The 16,977-nt window shown below is 41.2% G+C and overlaps 1 protein-coding gene across 1 annotated transcript in view; it reads left to right on the forward strand.

Moving 5' to 3' along the window:
- The first annotated feature begins 995 nt into the window (after positions 1-995).
- LOC125437021 (atrial natriuretic peptide receptor 2-like) overlaps positions 996-16,977 on the forward strand; it is a 66,763-nt gene continuing 50,781 nt past the window's right edge. The window contains exons 1-4 of the mRNA XM_048504391.1: positions 996-1,113; positions 4,193-4,325; positions 8,348-8,364; positions 9,020-9,135. Of these exons, the coding sequence (XP_048360348.1) occupies positions 996-1,113; positions 4,193-4,325; positions 8,348-8,364; positions 9,020-9,135 (384 nt within the window). The remainder of the gene's footprint in view (positions 1,114-4,192; positions 4,326-8,347; positions 8,365-9,019; positions 9,136-16,977) is intronic.

Here is a 16,977-nt window from a genome sequence, read left to right on the forward strand (position 1 = left end):
TGTTAATGAACCAATTGTATTTCTGTATGGTCCATATTGCTATCTCCACCACCATCAACAGGACAATGTAAAGTCAGTAAAAGAAGAGCAAATGCAATATGGGGAACTTTCCCCCGTATTGATCCATTTTGATAGATCCAAACTGATCCATTTATTTTATATAAAAATACTCTCTCTTACATGGATGCGCACACACACACACACACACAATGAGAAAGGATGTTTCAGTTTTGTAATACCCCTGTTGCTGAAAATGTTGTAATATAAATGGCTGCTATGTCTTTCTCTATTTGTTCTTGTTGCATTTTAGAATCTTGACATGTACCTGTCAAATTAAACTGAACACAGCAGAAGAACATCCACTTCTATTTTGGACATTCTTCTGTTGTGTTGTTATGTCATATCTCATAAGCTGTGCAGATTGTGGAAGGTTCTATCATTCCTAACAAGCCGTACATTAATTACAGCGATGATCATAACAATTGTTTAATGAAGAGAAAAATGGCAACCTCCAGCTGTTTTACTGAAACAGTTCAGAGGCAAGGAGGAGAGAGAGACTAGTCTGGTGGTGGTCCAAGTCAAGCATAGTCTTCATCATGTATGATTGAACAGTTCCAGCCCTGGGACTCAGCTTCCCCTCCACTGCCCATGGTACAGAGGAGGCAATAGGTATGGCTTCTGTCCCTCATTGGCCCCTTCTGCACATGCAGAATAATGCATTTTCAATCCACTTTCACAATTGTTGGCAAGTGATTTTGTTGTTCCTCACAGTAAAATCCAGCTGCAAAGTGGATTGAAAGTGGATTGAAAATGCATTATTCTGCATGTGTGGAAGGGGCCATTGTCTCTTGGACCTGTTCTAGCTCCAGCTAGGTTCAAGATGAACCCTGAGATGCTGATGTGGATGCTGCAGCTGGCCTTGGTCTCAGCCAGTGGCCCATAGGAAAAGACCATGGGTTTGGGTTTGGTCTGTCATTCCTATGGGACCCGGGTCAATGTATGTTTCTTTGTGGCAGGCTGTTTTAGCAGAGGGATGGCATGATTTGGATAATACTGATTATGATTGTTGGCCCCTGGAAAAACCAGATGAATTTAACATGGTGGACTGTGGAGGTGAGTTCATCCTTCAATTGTGCTGGAACAATAGACTGGAAAGGAAGGTAAGCGATCAAAAGGATTCCTAATATCTTTCTCATCTCCGATCTGGTTCAGATACATAAGTAGGTAGTAGCATCTGTTTCTAAATACTGTAAGCCAAAGAAAATGATCAGCAATATATGCAGGAAAATTAGTTCAGAGGCTTGCCTGCCATTTGAGCAGTCCACAAAAAAGGCAGCAAAAATGCTTGCAAGTACCAGACACAAACGATCAGAAATTTTTCCTTGGTGATGTAAACATGAATAGGAATTGTGCATTCTAACCTGCTCAAGAGTGGCTCCAAACTTTACATGGCAGTCATATTTGCTTCATGTGTGCCTCTCTCACTCTGGCCGTTTCCACTTGGGCCTCTATGCGCCCCCACGCCGGCAAGAATTCTGCCAGCGTGGGGGTGGAGGCCCCAGCAGAGGCCGCCGCAGGAGAGGCGGCTCCGCACAGAGCCGCCTCTTCCCCCTTCCCTCTCCCACTTACCTCGTCGCTGTCATCGTCCTGCTGGCCTCCTAAGCCCCGCCCACGCTGCCCTCTGACCTCCAGGGGTCGGAGGACAGCGAGGGAGGGACTTAGGAGGCCAGCAGGACGACGACAGCGAGAGGGAAGTGGGAGAGGGAAGGGGAAACAGCGTGTTCCCGGTGGTGCTGTTTGCACCGCACCGCCCGGAAGACGCTGTTCCCTCAAAAACAACCCTTTAAAGGGTTGTTTTTTAGGATGGCCTGACGCTGCCCTGAGGGTGGGGAAGGGCAGCCAGGTCGGCGCTGCTGCGTTTCAGCAGCACCGCCTGTGCGAACGGCGGCCTGGGGGCTGCGTTTTTACCGCCCCCAGGCCGCCGTTTTTGGCCCATGCGGAAACGGCCTCTGATATTTCCTGCATTCAACACGAATTATAGGGAGTCTTTCAATACCTAGATTGGGCTGTGGCTTCCTAATACATGCGCTTTGGTGTTCATGAGTAGTGGCATGGTAAATTTGAATGTATAATTTATCCAAATACAGATTCTGGTTTAATTTTCAGAATGATTCTTTCTTACAGAGAAATTATGCACATATGTGCAGGTTCTGTATACATTTTTTTGGAATATGTATACAAGTCTAGCTTCTCTGCTTGCTAACTTATTTAATAAAACCTTTTCCCCTTCTTCATGTATATTAACTTTCTGGTCTTGGAGAACCAGGCACCAGTTTCTGCTGTGCTTTTCCATCCGTTTTACAAGAAGACAGATGTTCGTGTTGTATGATGTCCATTTTTTCATTATAATATCTAAAGCCCATATAAATTCCCAAGCAATTATAGCAATAGATAACATGTTATACTGTTATATCCAGGTTTTACACATTCCAAACCAGACTGCATTTAGTAGATACTCAAGCTAATCCAGAAAGCTTCTGTAGTTACATTTTAATGCTTTGATCTTTTCAACTGTTCAGCAATTGTAATGATTTAACAAAAAACAGCAAGCCATCAGCTCTTGAACAGCTGATCTCTTCAAAAGTACATTAGTGATTGCGAACAGTGTGTAAAAAGCATATTGCTTTCATCTTTCTGCAGCTACATTTCGTTTGTTGAAAGCATAACTTTGAAAAGGACCAGAATTTGGGTAAAATTTTAGCAAATGCAAAGCTATATATGTTCCTTTTTTGTGGAAAGAATTATTTTCAAACTATCAGTTGAAAAGCCAGTGGACGTCAGAGCTCCCAGTGAATTATGTATGGGTGACATCATATAAGCTTTTGAAAATGGCTTACAAACTGAGTTGAGATTTGCTTTGTAAGCGATGACCTGTCAGCACCAAGATCTCAGCAGTAGGGTCCGACATCTTTCTACATCTGCTCTATACCTGACTTACACATATTCATACTCATCACTTAATGACTCTAGTGTCAGCTGGTGCTTTTCATGTGTGAATAACACTTACCTGATATCACTGTACCTTGGAGGACAGTGAAACAGGGTAGATTTCTTATAGTTTTTAACAAGCCATCTAAGCATTACACTGGCAATGTTTCAGGGGTCACTCATCTCACATCTGACAAACCTGTTCCTTCTCTTTTGTACCAGAGACAACACTCATTTTTGGCACTCCTGGCTAGATCAGAACTGAATCGCTTCCACAGCGCTGGTTTGTAGTGCCATAGGGGCCAAGTCAGTCTGGCTAGTTCCTGGGTTACTTTAATTTACCTGTCCATCCCTAATTCTGGAGCTCAGTCTTAGTGCAGGCTTTATTTTACAGGGTACTTGTTTGTTTCTGCCAGTTATGCAAATTCATCATTTCTTGCAAGAAATATTGCTTTTGTTCTTGCAAAATTTGTTTCAAAAACAAAACAAAACTGCAAAACTGCAAAATATACCCACTTGTCTATAAATCTTGGAGGGAAATATTGTGTATAGTTCTTTAATTATATGATTTCTCTGTAGTAAGCCATAATTGTATTGTTGAATCTCACGTCCAGAGCAGTATTAACAATACAATACAAAAGAAGCATTGGATTATTGTCCACAGGGTCCATAAGAGTAAAAAGCTTTAATATACAATAGCAACAGAGATTGAAAAGCTGTTATGAAAGCCCCAATCAAATATTGCTCTACTGTCAGCAGATCACAGAAGCATGCCCAGAACCTTTCTTGATATTTTTCCAGCATAAGCAGAAATGCAATTTTGATGGGCTAATTAAGCAGGTTTTTTGACTCCTGAACTTCCTCTCCAAGGAATCCTTTGAGGGTAATAACAACACTCAATTTGTTATTACCGACTATGGGATTCTGGTAATAACAACACCAGAATCTCATAGTCAGTAGCACACAGGCAGTGGTGTAGCGCCAATGGGAAGGGGGGCGCAACACCTCGGGCAGAGCCATGGAGGGGGCGTGGTGGGGGTGTTCTGGGGCGTTCTGGAGTGGGGCGGGCAGTTCCATGGAGGGTGCACAGGGCGCGCACGTGCTCTGGGTGCAGATTCCCCTTACTCCACCCCTGCACACAGGCCATCTTTGGGTAGAAAGCTGTGCGATGTTGACATAGTTTAGATCTCTGCTTCCTTTCCAGGCCTAGAGATGAGCTGGGTTCTGAGGCCGCCAGAAAAGGTCATCAGCGGGGAGTCCTTTGATGTCATTTATACAGTCTTTGCAGCAGATTACTTTTACCATTATGCTGTGGAAAATGGGATTCTTTCTCACAGGTACATTCTTTGTTTATGTGAGTGTCTGCGTGTGGTCAGGTGGAGCTGCAGAAGAAATTTTTGATAGTCCCAATCCTATAAGAATCCCAAAATAATGACAAAAGCTATTTATTAGTGTTGGGAAAATGAGCCAGGACTAGATTTCACAGATCTTTTGGGGGTTCTTTTCACTTGGGGGGGGGGGGAGGGTGAGTGAGCATGAAAGAAAGGTAGTGCTTCTAGGGTTGCCCACTCTGGGTTGGGAAATTACTGGGAGTAGAACCCGAAGTGAGTGCTGCCTTGTGTCCTTGGAAGCTCCCATTTTCTCTGTTGTTGGAGATTAGTTGTAATTCTAAGAGAATTCAAGGCCACACCTGAAGGTTTGCAGCCATAGATGCTACCTGTAATCCACGTTCAGGCATTCTGTTCACATAGGCACCAAATTCTAGCATCATTTTGCAAATTCTATGCACCATTTTGCATTTGAGAAACAGTTTGTTAAAAATATGGTTTCAATGCAGAAGTAGGATAAACTCACCAATATCATCATAACATCTCCAGTTGATGTTTATTGTGATTACAGCACAAAGGAAAAAAATGGTCATATAACTTATGAGAATATGATGATCTAGGAAAAATAAAACCACGGCATACAGCCAAGATGAAGGAAAGAATATTCCCTGGTTATTATATCAAAACTGAAAGAACAAATAGCCAACGAAGGCAGCCAATTAACAAAAAATATGACTTTTGAATAATTAATAACTGAAAATCCAATGCATTTATAAGTAAAAATAGAAAAGATGTTATTGCAGTATGATACTGAAACAGAACAAGTAGAAGAATGCATGATAAAATGGATGCAAACATTGGGAGAAACCACACATATGGGGAAAATCTTTGGACTTAAGAAATCAAGTTGACAGAACATCAACTATTAGGCGAAGCTGGTTATAAAATGTTTTAAAATGGTATATCACACCTAAAGATATAGCTAAGGCAAACAACAATTACAGTGGACAATTACAGTGGAAGGTGTTGGAAATGTCAGATGTTATATTCTATCACATGTGACAGACATGTAAGAAAGTAAGAAACTGAATAGAAATAAGTGATGGAATGCTAAATATTTTAAAACACTGAAAAACATGTTATTATATATTGTACCAAGTAATATTCTCTGCAGTCTTATTTAGGGAGCTTCCCTCCAGATGCTGCTGGTACCAACATTATACTATCAGTGCCTCTATTCATCTGGAGTACTGGTGCTCAGAGCCTGTGGTGACTTACTGGTCTCTTCTAGCATTTATTTATTTATTTATTAGATTTATAACCTGCCTTTTCCCATCAGGACAGGCTGAGGGCAGCTCACAATGTCAATTTCTACAATATAAAATCAGACTAATATCAATTATGTAAGTCAACCCCAACTTTTAAAATTCTCCCATCTTCTAGTGCCCTAAATTAAACTGTTCAAAGGGAGGGAGCACATCAGGACAAGAGATCCTAAAGAAATACCTAAATAAAATGTAGGAAAGGACAAGGAAAATATTAAAAAAACAAAAAAAAAGGAAAAGGGGGAAAAAAGAAAAAGAAAGGGGAGGTGGCCAGCTAAGATGGCCTCCATTGCTGCTCTCAACTGTGTCCAGTGGAACATCTCCATCTTACAGGCCATGTGGAATTGATGTAAGTCTCTCAGGCCCTGGTCTCATTTGACAGAGCATTCTACCAGACAGAGCCAAAAAGGGGAATGGAGGCTGCACAGGGAAGTGCGCAGGTTGCCATGCATGCGCCTTTGTGCTTTGTCCATTCCTCAGCCAGCACACTTCATCTCTTCTGCACCTGGTGTGCTTCAGGACTAAGAAGACTCTGGTGGGTGTGGTCATGGGGCCGCATCTCGCAATATCACCCCTGGAGAGCATTATGCTCTTCTGGAAGCAACCTGCTGGAGTTCCCCAGCCCACAGGAAATCCACCGGTCCTTGGCCAGTGCCTTTTCAGCCCTGGCCCCTGCCTTGTGGAACTCTGCCATCTGAGATCAGGGCCTTGCGGAATGTGGTATGATTCCACAGGGCCTGCAAGGCAGAGATGTTCCAGCAGGCATATGGTTGAGATAGTTATGGCCTTTCCATCTTGTCTGGCCTCCCCTTTCCCACCTTCCCCCCTTCCTTTTACTTCTTTTTTTCCCTTCTCTTTCCCATCCTCACTCTTCTCTTTCCTTGTTTCCTTTCCCTCAGCTAGAACTGATTTAGTTACTAATTTTTATCCTCCATTGGAGAGTGGAATGGAGAATGAAATTTTTGTATAATTTTGTATATTTTGTAAATTTTTAATTACCTGTTTGCTCAATCTTAAATTATTTAAGCTGGTTTATTATATTATTTATTGATTATTGATTGTGAGTAGTATATCTTTGTGACATGTGGTATATATTGATTATGTGTAAGCCACCTTGAGGCCAGCCTTTGGGGCAGGGTAGGATATAAAATCAAGTAAATTAAAGTGTGCAGATCCATACTGGGGCCTCCAGGCCTGAGGGCCCTGCTGGCTCAGGGTCACTTTTCCCCCCCAAATATATTTTTATTGTATTTTGTAAATGACATATCATCATCCACATACAATGAAATTCTATATCGTTTTTCCCTGTAACTAATCATAACTCTAGAATAGCAGGATCCATTGTGTCTATTATAAACAATGTAATTATGAACAATATAATTATAAATATAAACAATTACATGCATGGATAGTTGCTACTCCAAGAATGACTATTTTAAACATATATATGTGATATATATTAATTTACATGTGTGTATGAATGAATGAGATAACATTTTAACCATATGAAACACTACAGAGATAGAGAAAGTTTAGAAAATTATTGGAAGAATTCCATATACTACTATATAACAATGAACATATGTAAATGGAAAGACTTAACTTGTTTGAGAAAGCTGATTATGACTCTAGGAAAAACAAGATCTATCTTCTAGTCTATAATAAACGACATGAATTACGTGTGTGGATAATTGTTACTTCGAATATGCCTACTTTGGACAAATGTGTCATATATTAATATACATATACATAAAAATAAATGAATGGATGAGATAACATTTTAACTATGTAATACATTACAGAAATAAAAAGGTTTAGAAAACTATTAAAAGAATTCCATATACAACTGTGTGATAGTGATGAGCCCTTCGGGGGAGGGCGGTTTAAAAATGAAATAAATAATAAATAATAAATAAAATAATTATAGACTATATTAGAGATCTATTTTGGGGATCAGAGTTATACAAGTGTTTTAGTAAAGGATCCCAAACTTTGTAGTAAGAATCAAGACATTTTTAATGAATAAGTGTTGTCAACCTGTCTGCTGTTCTGTAATCTTGGCCTTTTTGTAACCATTCATCTGATGTCAGTAGATCTTGTGTTTTCCAGTGTCTGACTACAACTAGCCCCTCCCCCTCTCTCCCCTCCCTTTGCATGCCACCTCTCCCCTCCCTCCGCTAGGGTGGGTGGGCCATGTCCAGATGCCGGGCTCCCTCCCCTCCCCTCCCCTCCCTTGCATTCCACCCTTCAATCCCTTCCCTTGCATGCTACCCCATCCCTCCCCTCCCTCTGCTAGGGTGGGTGGGCCATGTCCAGATGCTGGACCCCCTCCCCTTCCTTCCCCTCCCTTGAATGCCACCCCTCACTCCCTCCCCTTCCCTTGCATGCCACCCCTCACTCACTGCCCTCCCCTCACTCACTCCCTCACTATACATACTTTTTCCATTGCCAGGAGGGTGGTTGGTCACTTTTTCCATTGCCAGGAGGGTTATTTTCCTTTTGGCAAACCCATTAATAAGGCACACAAAATAATATTGAGGCAGTATGGAGGGGAGATCTATTTTGGGGATACAAGTATTTTAGTAAAGTACTAAAATACAAGTATTTTAGTAAAGGATCCCAAACTTTGTAGTAAGAATCAAGACATTTTTTATGAATAAGTGTTGCCAACCTGTCCGCTGTTCTGTAATCTTGGACTTTTTGTAGCGATTCGTCTGATGTAGGTAGATCTTGTGTTTTCCAGTGTCTGACAACAACTGCTCTTGCTGCTGTAGTTAGGGAATAAAGGAGTGTCTTGTGTTTTTGCAGAGTGATGTCACTAGAATCCCAAAGTGATTGAAGATATAGCTTTGGTTATTTCTCAAATCTGTCATTTAATACATCTTCTACAATGTTGTGCTCCAGTACTGTCCAATTTTCCTACAAGTCCACCAACAGTGGAAGAAGGTGCCGTCCCTGTCTGCACATTTTCAGCAGAGTGGTGAACAATTTTGGCTCACGGTCACTTTGAGAAGGCTTTGAGACCCCAGCCTCACAGGAAGGGTCTGCCAAGGCAGGCTGGGGGCAGGTTGTCCCTCTCTTCCTCAGCAGAGACCTTGTCCTCCCATGCTACCCCAGGACAGTTCATGACAGAACTCCAAGCCCTGCCTTGTGTTTGGTATCCTGAATTCGATGGTGAAGTATAGAGTTTAGGAGATAATCTTCTAAGCAAACCAAACAGACTGGGCTAGCACAAAGTTTTTAGGGAAATGGGGTTGTACAATCTGTTGTTTTTTTCAAATATGCTAATGCCAAGATGCTTTAAAAATTAATTTAGGAATGCATATTGATTTCAAAGTAATTGTCTGTCTTTGAACTAATTCTCTTTAAGTAATGCAGCTGCTGCTAAGAAGTTCTGTGAGGAACAGGAATGTCCTCCCAGTTGGAAGGATGCTAACGAGGAGAACTGCTGTGTCCATCATGCAAACATACATTCCTGTCCTCTGGCTTTCATGGTTAGTAAAATGACGAAAACTAGAAGAAACTTATAGGCATAAGGATCTAGAAGAAATCATGACCCAATCTCAGGTGCAGAAACTGCCATAGCTGTGGAGAACAATAGCACCATGTGGCATGGCGAGGAAATATATGAAGGACCGTCTCCAACCATACCAACCATTTCTTGTGAGTGTGTGTGTCAAGTCACAGCTGACTTATGGCAACCCCATAGAGTTTTCATGGCAAGAGATATTTGGAGGTGGTTTGCCATTGCCTGCGTCTTCATGGGCTGAGAGAGTTCTGAGAGAACTGTGACTGGCTCAAGGCCACCCAGAAGTTTAAAAAAACTTTTAGGACAGAATTGGTGATTGTTGAACTTCAGTTAGCCAGAACCCACAGGTGGGCCTTTTCAGCCACTTTCCTGCCCATGGATGAGAAGATGGTATAGTCCCTTCAAGGCTTCCAAAGAGAGTGTGTGTGAAAAGACATTCCTTTTCATGGTGGCATTCAGTCTTGAGTAGGAACAGCACTTGGTTTTTACTGTTCCCTTGTTGGCACTACGGATTTTATCTGTTTATCAGTCTTAATTGAGTTTTGCTTTTGTACTTAACCTGTAACCTCTGGTTTGGACCCAAAGGCAACTGTTTGCTAGAAAGGAAAACTAATTTTAAAGTAATTAAGTTATTGGAGGGGAGAGGTTGGTTGAACATTGGGAGAAACTAGCTTGATGATGCAGCCAATAAACTAGGGGAGGGGTTTCCCCTTTGTGGAAGTTTTCAACCAGCTATGTGTCAGTGTTACTTTAACTTGGGATTTCCTGCACTGAATAGAAGTTGGACTTAAGGTCTTATAAAGTCCCTTTCAACTTTAGAACTGGCAGGTCAAATAAGCCCTTATCACCATCTTGGATTGGGCCAAGAGGTCTTTGTAATTGCTGCAGTAACATACGATGAACACAAAATGAGGTTACTTTTCAATAATGGTGCATGGGCAGTGGGGGAGCCTTGTTTCTGAAGAGGGCCATTTTAACTATGCACACACAAAATTAAGGCAGGGCTGAAGGTAGGTGTATCATGGAAGTAAAAAAACTCAATTTAAGGCACTCTTTCCTGTCCATGCCTGAGCATCTCATCATGGGACATGTGTGTGAACAATCTCTAAATCAGGGGTCTCCTACCTGTGGCCTTCCAGATGTTCATGGACTATGATTTCCATCAGCTCTGCCAATTACACATGCTGGCAGGGGCTGATGGGACTTGGTGTCCATGAACATCTGGAGGGCCACAATTTGGAGACCCCTGCTCTAAATGTAGACATAGTGAATTGTGTCTCAGTCACTCATTCTTTACATGGTATGCCTGTAACCATTTCCCTCTTCTTACATTTGCTTAGTGGCTTACACTGTAAACTCTGAGATGGGGAGTCCTCTATTCAAATCTCACAGCCGTGGACTCACTTGGGGCCTATAGGAAAGCCATGATTCCATCAGCATCACACCCCCCAATTGTAATATGAACAGTAATAATATTGGCCTACATATACATGCATCTGACTTCTGATGTATATTAAGTTCTTTTAACACTCAGAGGTACTGTGTAAAAGTAACATGGCTGAAAATGATTCATACTGCCCAGATTTCTAAATCCCTGCTTTTCATCTGGGGATGGGGCCATCTGTGAGCAAATGAAAAGGACATACATTTATGCATCAATGATTAAAGTTTCATTTTGGTACAGATATTTCATGCTTCCTTGCTCAGGTGGAACTATATATAAAGGCCAAGAGGAATGTGGCTTTGCGATACAGAATGCTCTTTTATTGTAAGAATGCTGCTGTGCTAAGTAAGAGATATTTATACCCTCCATATCTTTCCCAAGGTTTTTTTTAGCTTGAAGAAGCCACTCATATTGGAGAAATGTGTATAGCAACACATGAAATTAGTTCCAAAATAAGCCGTTTTTGAATGAACCCTTAAGAACTTAATATTATATATTTTATTGCATGATCAGGGATATAATCCTTTTTGTTACAGCTTGCTGAGAAGTGAAAACCTGAAAAATGTGTCCTCAAAACAGACATTCTCGAGCTACAAAAAAGTTTATGATATTAGAATTGCTTTGAACAAAAATTGCTGTGAAAAATCCTTCTTATGAGGACCACATGTGTAAATTTTCCTTCCTGACTTGAATGCAGACTGGAATCTGGGGATCTGGGTTCAAATTTGTACTCAATAAAACAACTCAGTGTTGACTTTATGCCAGTACGTTATCTTAGGCTAACCTACCTCACAGGGGTGGTTGTGAGAGCACAATGGAGGAGGGGAGAACCATGTACATTATCCTGAACTCCTTGGAAGAAAGATGGGCTTTAAAAATAAATAGGCCAATTACCCTCCAGCGCAGAGGCGTATGGTGGGACAAGAAGCCTGTCAGGGCAAGAAATATCATCCCCATGCACTTCCTGTTTGTGGTATGCAGAGAGGAGAGGAGGCAATCAGGGCACGATTTCCTTGGGGAAAATGAGAGCACTTCCGGCATGACTTTTCACGCTGGAGTTGGGTGAGGCCGGGGAATGCCAGCCGTGGGTAATCAACCATTGATAACTTTCAAGAAGAACTGAAATTTTTGAGGCTGGCTGGTTTCTTCCATGTTTAACGTTGTATTTTCTGAAACTGTATTGTTTTCAAATTTGTGATATTGTTTTTAAATGTTTGTGAGCAACCTGGAGTCTGTGTTTGAGGAGAACGATGGTTTCGGAATGTTTTAAATAAATAACAGTGCCTTCCTAAGCAAAGCAGGATTTGAGGCCAATAGCCTCTTAAAGACTGACAACATTTCCAGGGTATAAGCTTTTGAAAGTCAGAGCTCGCTTCAGCAGATCTGGAAATCTTGGTGTTCTTTAAGTTCCTGCTAGACTTGAATCTTGCTCTGCTACTGCAGGCCAACATGCCTGCCCACCTGAGACTTCCTAAGCAGAGTTATACCCTTCTAATTCCATTGAAGTGAATAACATTAGAAGGATGTAATGCTGCTTAAGGTCGTACTGTTAATGTTCCTAAGGACCTTTTCTTACGGAGCTCTGGAGGAGGCGGCGGTATTCATTACAAAGGGGCTTGTGTCAGTCAAGAATTCAGACAGTTGCTTGCAGGGTGAAGTGTCCTGTCTCCATTAACTCACTAAAGATTATTTTCAGTTCATAGCAGAATAGAGTTTTGTGTGGGAATGCAAAGGAACCATTCTTTTTTCAGAAGTGAGCATGCTTGTTGTTGGATTTCCTCCATTTTAATTCACAGTCATTTTTTCTACGTTACCTGGGAAACCAGAATTTTTTATCATGGCAGTCACATTTCACTTGTGGGGCCAGGGCCGCTCTCTGGTCCTACACAGCTGAGTTAGTTTTAAGAAAAACTTAAAATTTGAAATAAAGCAAAAGACATCTGACATTAGAAAACAAACAAACAGTTTTACTTAGCAGAATATAGAACAGTTTACAGAATGTGAACTCTCCCGAGGGAGAGACACGCCCTTGGTGCCCTCGAGTGATAGACACGGATTTTAGAATGTTACAGAATACAGATAAGTTACAGAAGGTGACCTCTCCCGAGGGAGAGGCCCTGGTGCTCTCAAACGAGAGACACGCCCCCTTTCGGGTGGCTCTCAAGTGAGAGTCACGTCCAGCATATGAAAACCTGAGTTTTTGTAGATGCAAAGACGTCACACAGTCCTCCCCTTTTGTTCCACGTATTATAATTCATATACCTTAAGAATCTAATTGGTCAGAACTGGTCACATGAAGGCAGCCCATATTCTAAGTATTCAAATGCTACATGCTGTTAGCTTATGGCCTCTATGCATATACAAAGGACTGCCATAAAAGCTAGCTTGTTCCTCCAAGAAAAACCCGTTTTGCTAGGTTTCTCCCAGAGAGAGCTATCCCTAGGCTATGCAGCATTCCATTGGATCATAAAACTTACTTTTCCCAGCTTGAAATGTTCCTAACAATTCCCCAGTTTGAAATGTTAAAACATGATTCTAAGACTTATGCAATGATTCTAACAATTATAGAATTATAGTAAAATACAAATACATGTGAATTTGAATCACTTATCATTTATGTGTTCATTTAACTATATAGACAAACACTTTGTAATTTAACTAATCACATTCATTTCTAACCCAAAAACCAAGTAATAAAATGCATCTGTCTGCTGTCACGTAGGCCCTCAGTGCCAAGATGTCAAAGATGTTATCTTGCTTGTTTGCATAGTCACTAGCAAGCTGGTGGTAACATTCCTTTTTGACCTATTGCAAAACTGCAGGCTTTGGTCACTTACACAGAAGCTCCCATTTTGATTCTTTGCAAATCCTTGGTTCTATGACTTAATCAAATACAAATTATACACATTCTGGCCCGTCTCCACACACTGTTCTTCTGTTAGGCATTCAGAAGGAATGTGGCATGGTATAGACCAATGTCATGGGATCTTGGAAGCTAAGCACGGTCTGTGTTGGGATAGGAGACCACCAAGGCAGTTTCTACAGAGGAAGACAGTGGTCCGTTCCACACAAGTCCCTGAAAATGTGTTGCAAACAGTTTCAAAAAACCCCGTTTGTCCAGTCACCCCTTTGAAATGTTTCCTGGTTGACATTTTGTGGTTGTTCCATTTCTTTTTTCAAGCTTTTTTAAAACTCCATAGATCCAATGTTATGAGGCTTCAAAGCCTTGTGCTGTGATTCTCTAGGGGATGAAAACATGACTCCCCTGCCCCCCAAACTGATAAAGATACAGTGCCAGATGGCTGGCATGGGGTCAGAAAATGGTGCCAACGAGAAAGTCTGAGAAGCATGGGAAACATCTTAAAGAGATCGTACAGCAAAAAAGTGGCAAGGGAACAACATGCAAATAAAACATTTTCTGGATGGAAATAAAATATTCTGAGCTAAAAATGTTGCAGAATTCCATGGAGGAAATGTTTTATTTCCTGCCGGAAAATGTTTTATTTGTGTTATTTATTTGTGAAAATGTTTTACTGTACAAAATGGATCAATGGCAAGCCACCCCTGATTCACTTGCCTTGAAAACCCCTTGCTTGTGTCACTATTTGACATCCTGTTACACACACACTGCTGCGTGTTTAGTTAGGTTCAGTATAATATACATTCATTGATCTTTATATGGTCAGTGCCAATAATACTTAAGCAAATGCCATCTCTTTTTGGAATTGTACTTTCTGCCCACTTTCTTTTCTTTTTTTTGTAAGGTAGGCCCAGTCTTCTGCTTTGCTCAATAGAGTGGATGTGGAGAGCGCCTTCACTAACTGTGTTCAATGAGTCACATGAAACAGTTTTGCTTCAGAGGCCATTTGGTGGACAGTAAACCATGTTAGCAGATCTGACTTTTGTCTTGTGTGTTGTTTTTATTTTGTTGATAGATCTTTATATTATTTACAAGTGTTTGGAGTTTGTTTTGTGAATGGCCTTAAGTTTAAGAAGGCAAGACAGGGTATAAGATTTTAAATGAATAAACTAAATAAATAAAATTAGATTATGTTATGGCAATTGCACCAACAGCTATGAGGAGTAAAGATGGTGGATTTTTCTCAAGAGGTGCCTCTTTTGTACTCCAGGAAACTAATTTAAACTGAAACTGAAACCTTTCAGATCCGCTAGTTTTCAGATACAGTTCTATGGATTTTCAGTTGTTCTTCCGTGGCAATTTGTTGTTGTTGTTGTTGTTGTTAGTGGACAGTATCATAGTAGAATCATGGAGTTGGAAGAGACCACAAGGGCCATCAAGTCCAACCCCCTGCAATGCGGGAACACATAATCAAAGCACTCCTGACAGATGGCCAACCAGCCTCTATTTGAAAACCTCCAAAGACGGAGACTCCACCATACTCCGAGGTAGTGCATTCCACTGTCGAACAGCCCTTACTATCAGGAACTTTTTCCTGATGGAAAAAGGAATATCTTTTCCTTCACCTTGAAGGAAGGGAAACGAGGATGAGTGAGGAACTGGAGCACCTTTCTTATGAGGAGAGGCTGCAGCGTTTGGGACTCTTTAGTTTGGAGAGGAGATGTCTGAGGGGGGATATGATTGAAGTCTATAAAATTATGCATGGGGTAGAAAATGTCAACAGAGAGAAAATTTTCTCTCTTTCTCACAATACTAGAACCAGGGGGCATACATTGAAAATGCTGGGGGGAAGAATTAGGACTAATAAAAGGAAACACTTCTTCACGCAATGTGTGATTGGTGTTTGGAATATGCTGCCACAGGAGGTGATGGCCACTAACCTGGATAGCTTTAAAAAGGGCTTGGACAGATTTATGGAGGAGAAGTCGATCTATGGCTACCAATCTTGATCCTCCTTGATCTGAGATTGCAAATGCCTTAGCAGACCAGGTGCTCAGGAGCAGCAGCAGCAAGAGAAGGCCATTGCTTTCACATCCTGCATGTGAGCTCCCAAAGGCATCTGGTGGGCCACTGTGAGTAGCAGAGTGCTGGACTAGATGGACTCTGGTCTGATCCACCAGGCTCTTTCTTATGTTCTTATGAACCCATTACTCCTGGTCCTAATCTCTGGAGCCACAGAAAACAAGCTTCTGTCCCCATCAACATGACATCCCTTCAAATATTTAAATATGGCTGTCATGTCCCTTCTTAACCTTCTCTCCACCAAAGTAGTGAAGAGAAGTACTCCTTGCATAGAATGCCTTATATTCCTGTGTTCCCCTCTGTTTATGCAGTCCCTTTTGACCCCTAGAGAGATCATTCCTGGGCTTGTGGAGCAGGACAGAGGAACACAGAAGGGCTGGAATAAGGACAAGGAAGTGGAATTGCTCTTGCATCCTCTTTGCAAATACAGCTAGCTGTAGAAAGTTGTGAATTTCATCCTCTTGTTCTTACTCCAATCTGCCATTCCTCACAACTGTTCATCTGTGTGGGTTCTGTGGGTCCAGTAATGATCACTGCAGCATATAAAACCACAGGAAAGGAGAGGAGCGTAGGAAAACTCTGTATTCCTCCCATGCACAGATGGTAGGACACTGCCTATTTTTTGTTATTATTTTAATGTTTTTCTAAGTTTGCAAGCTGTTCTATGGGTTGTGTTATGGACAGACATGGCATAAGTGAAGTGAATAAGATTAAAATTAATGTCACTGAAACTGGCTTAAGGGAATCACTGAGATTCAGAATTGCCCAGTTAGGATGCAGTCCTAGATAGAGTTACTCTCACCTAAGCCCACCAGTTTTAGTAGGCTTAAACTGGCATATTTATGCCATCTTGCCAGGAATCTGCTCAGGGCAGCTTACAAAATACTAAAAATAAGATATTAATTAATTAATTTAATTAATTCAGCATTAAAAACTTAGACCAACATAAAAACATAGAGCATGCAAAAAAACCACTGATATCACAAAATAATAGTTTCCTGACTAAAATTATGCCTAGGATTATGAGGTGGGGAGATAGGGGTTAAAATGCTATCAAGTTGCAATGGACTTACAGCAACCTATAAGGTTTACAAGGCAAGAGATGAACAGAGATGGTTTGCCATTGCCTGACTTTGTGTAGCAACTCTGGACTTCCTTGGCCTTCCATCCAAGTGCTAACCAGAGCTGACCCTGCTTTACTTCTGAGATCTCACAAGATTGGACAAACCTGGACCTCATATGGCAGAACTAGATAGGAAGAAACATAATCGCAAATTAAACAAATTACAAATAATGAAAAGGGACGCTTTTAGTTCTTTATTTGACATGCAAGAAGACCAAATACCAAATGTCCTTTACATTGCTAGGAAATTATCTTGAAGTGCATGAAGACTGGATTATATATTCTCTTAGTTATTCAT

This window comes from Sphaerodactylus townsendi, linkage group LG07 (genome assembly GCF_021028975.2).
Source record: "Sphaerodactylus townsendi isolate TG3544 linkage group LG07, MPM_Stown_v2.3, whole genome shotgun sequence".
Classification (NCBI taxonomy): Eukaryota; Metazoa; Chordata; class Lepidosauria; order Squamata; family Sphaerodactylidae; genus Sphaerodactylus; species Sphaerodactylus townsendi.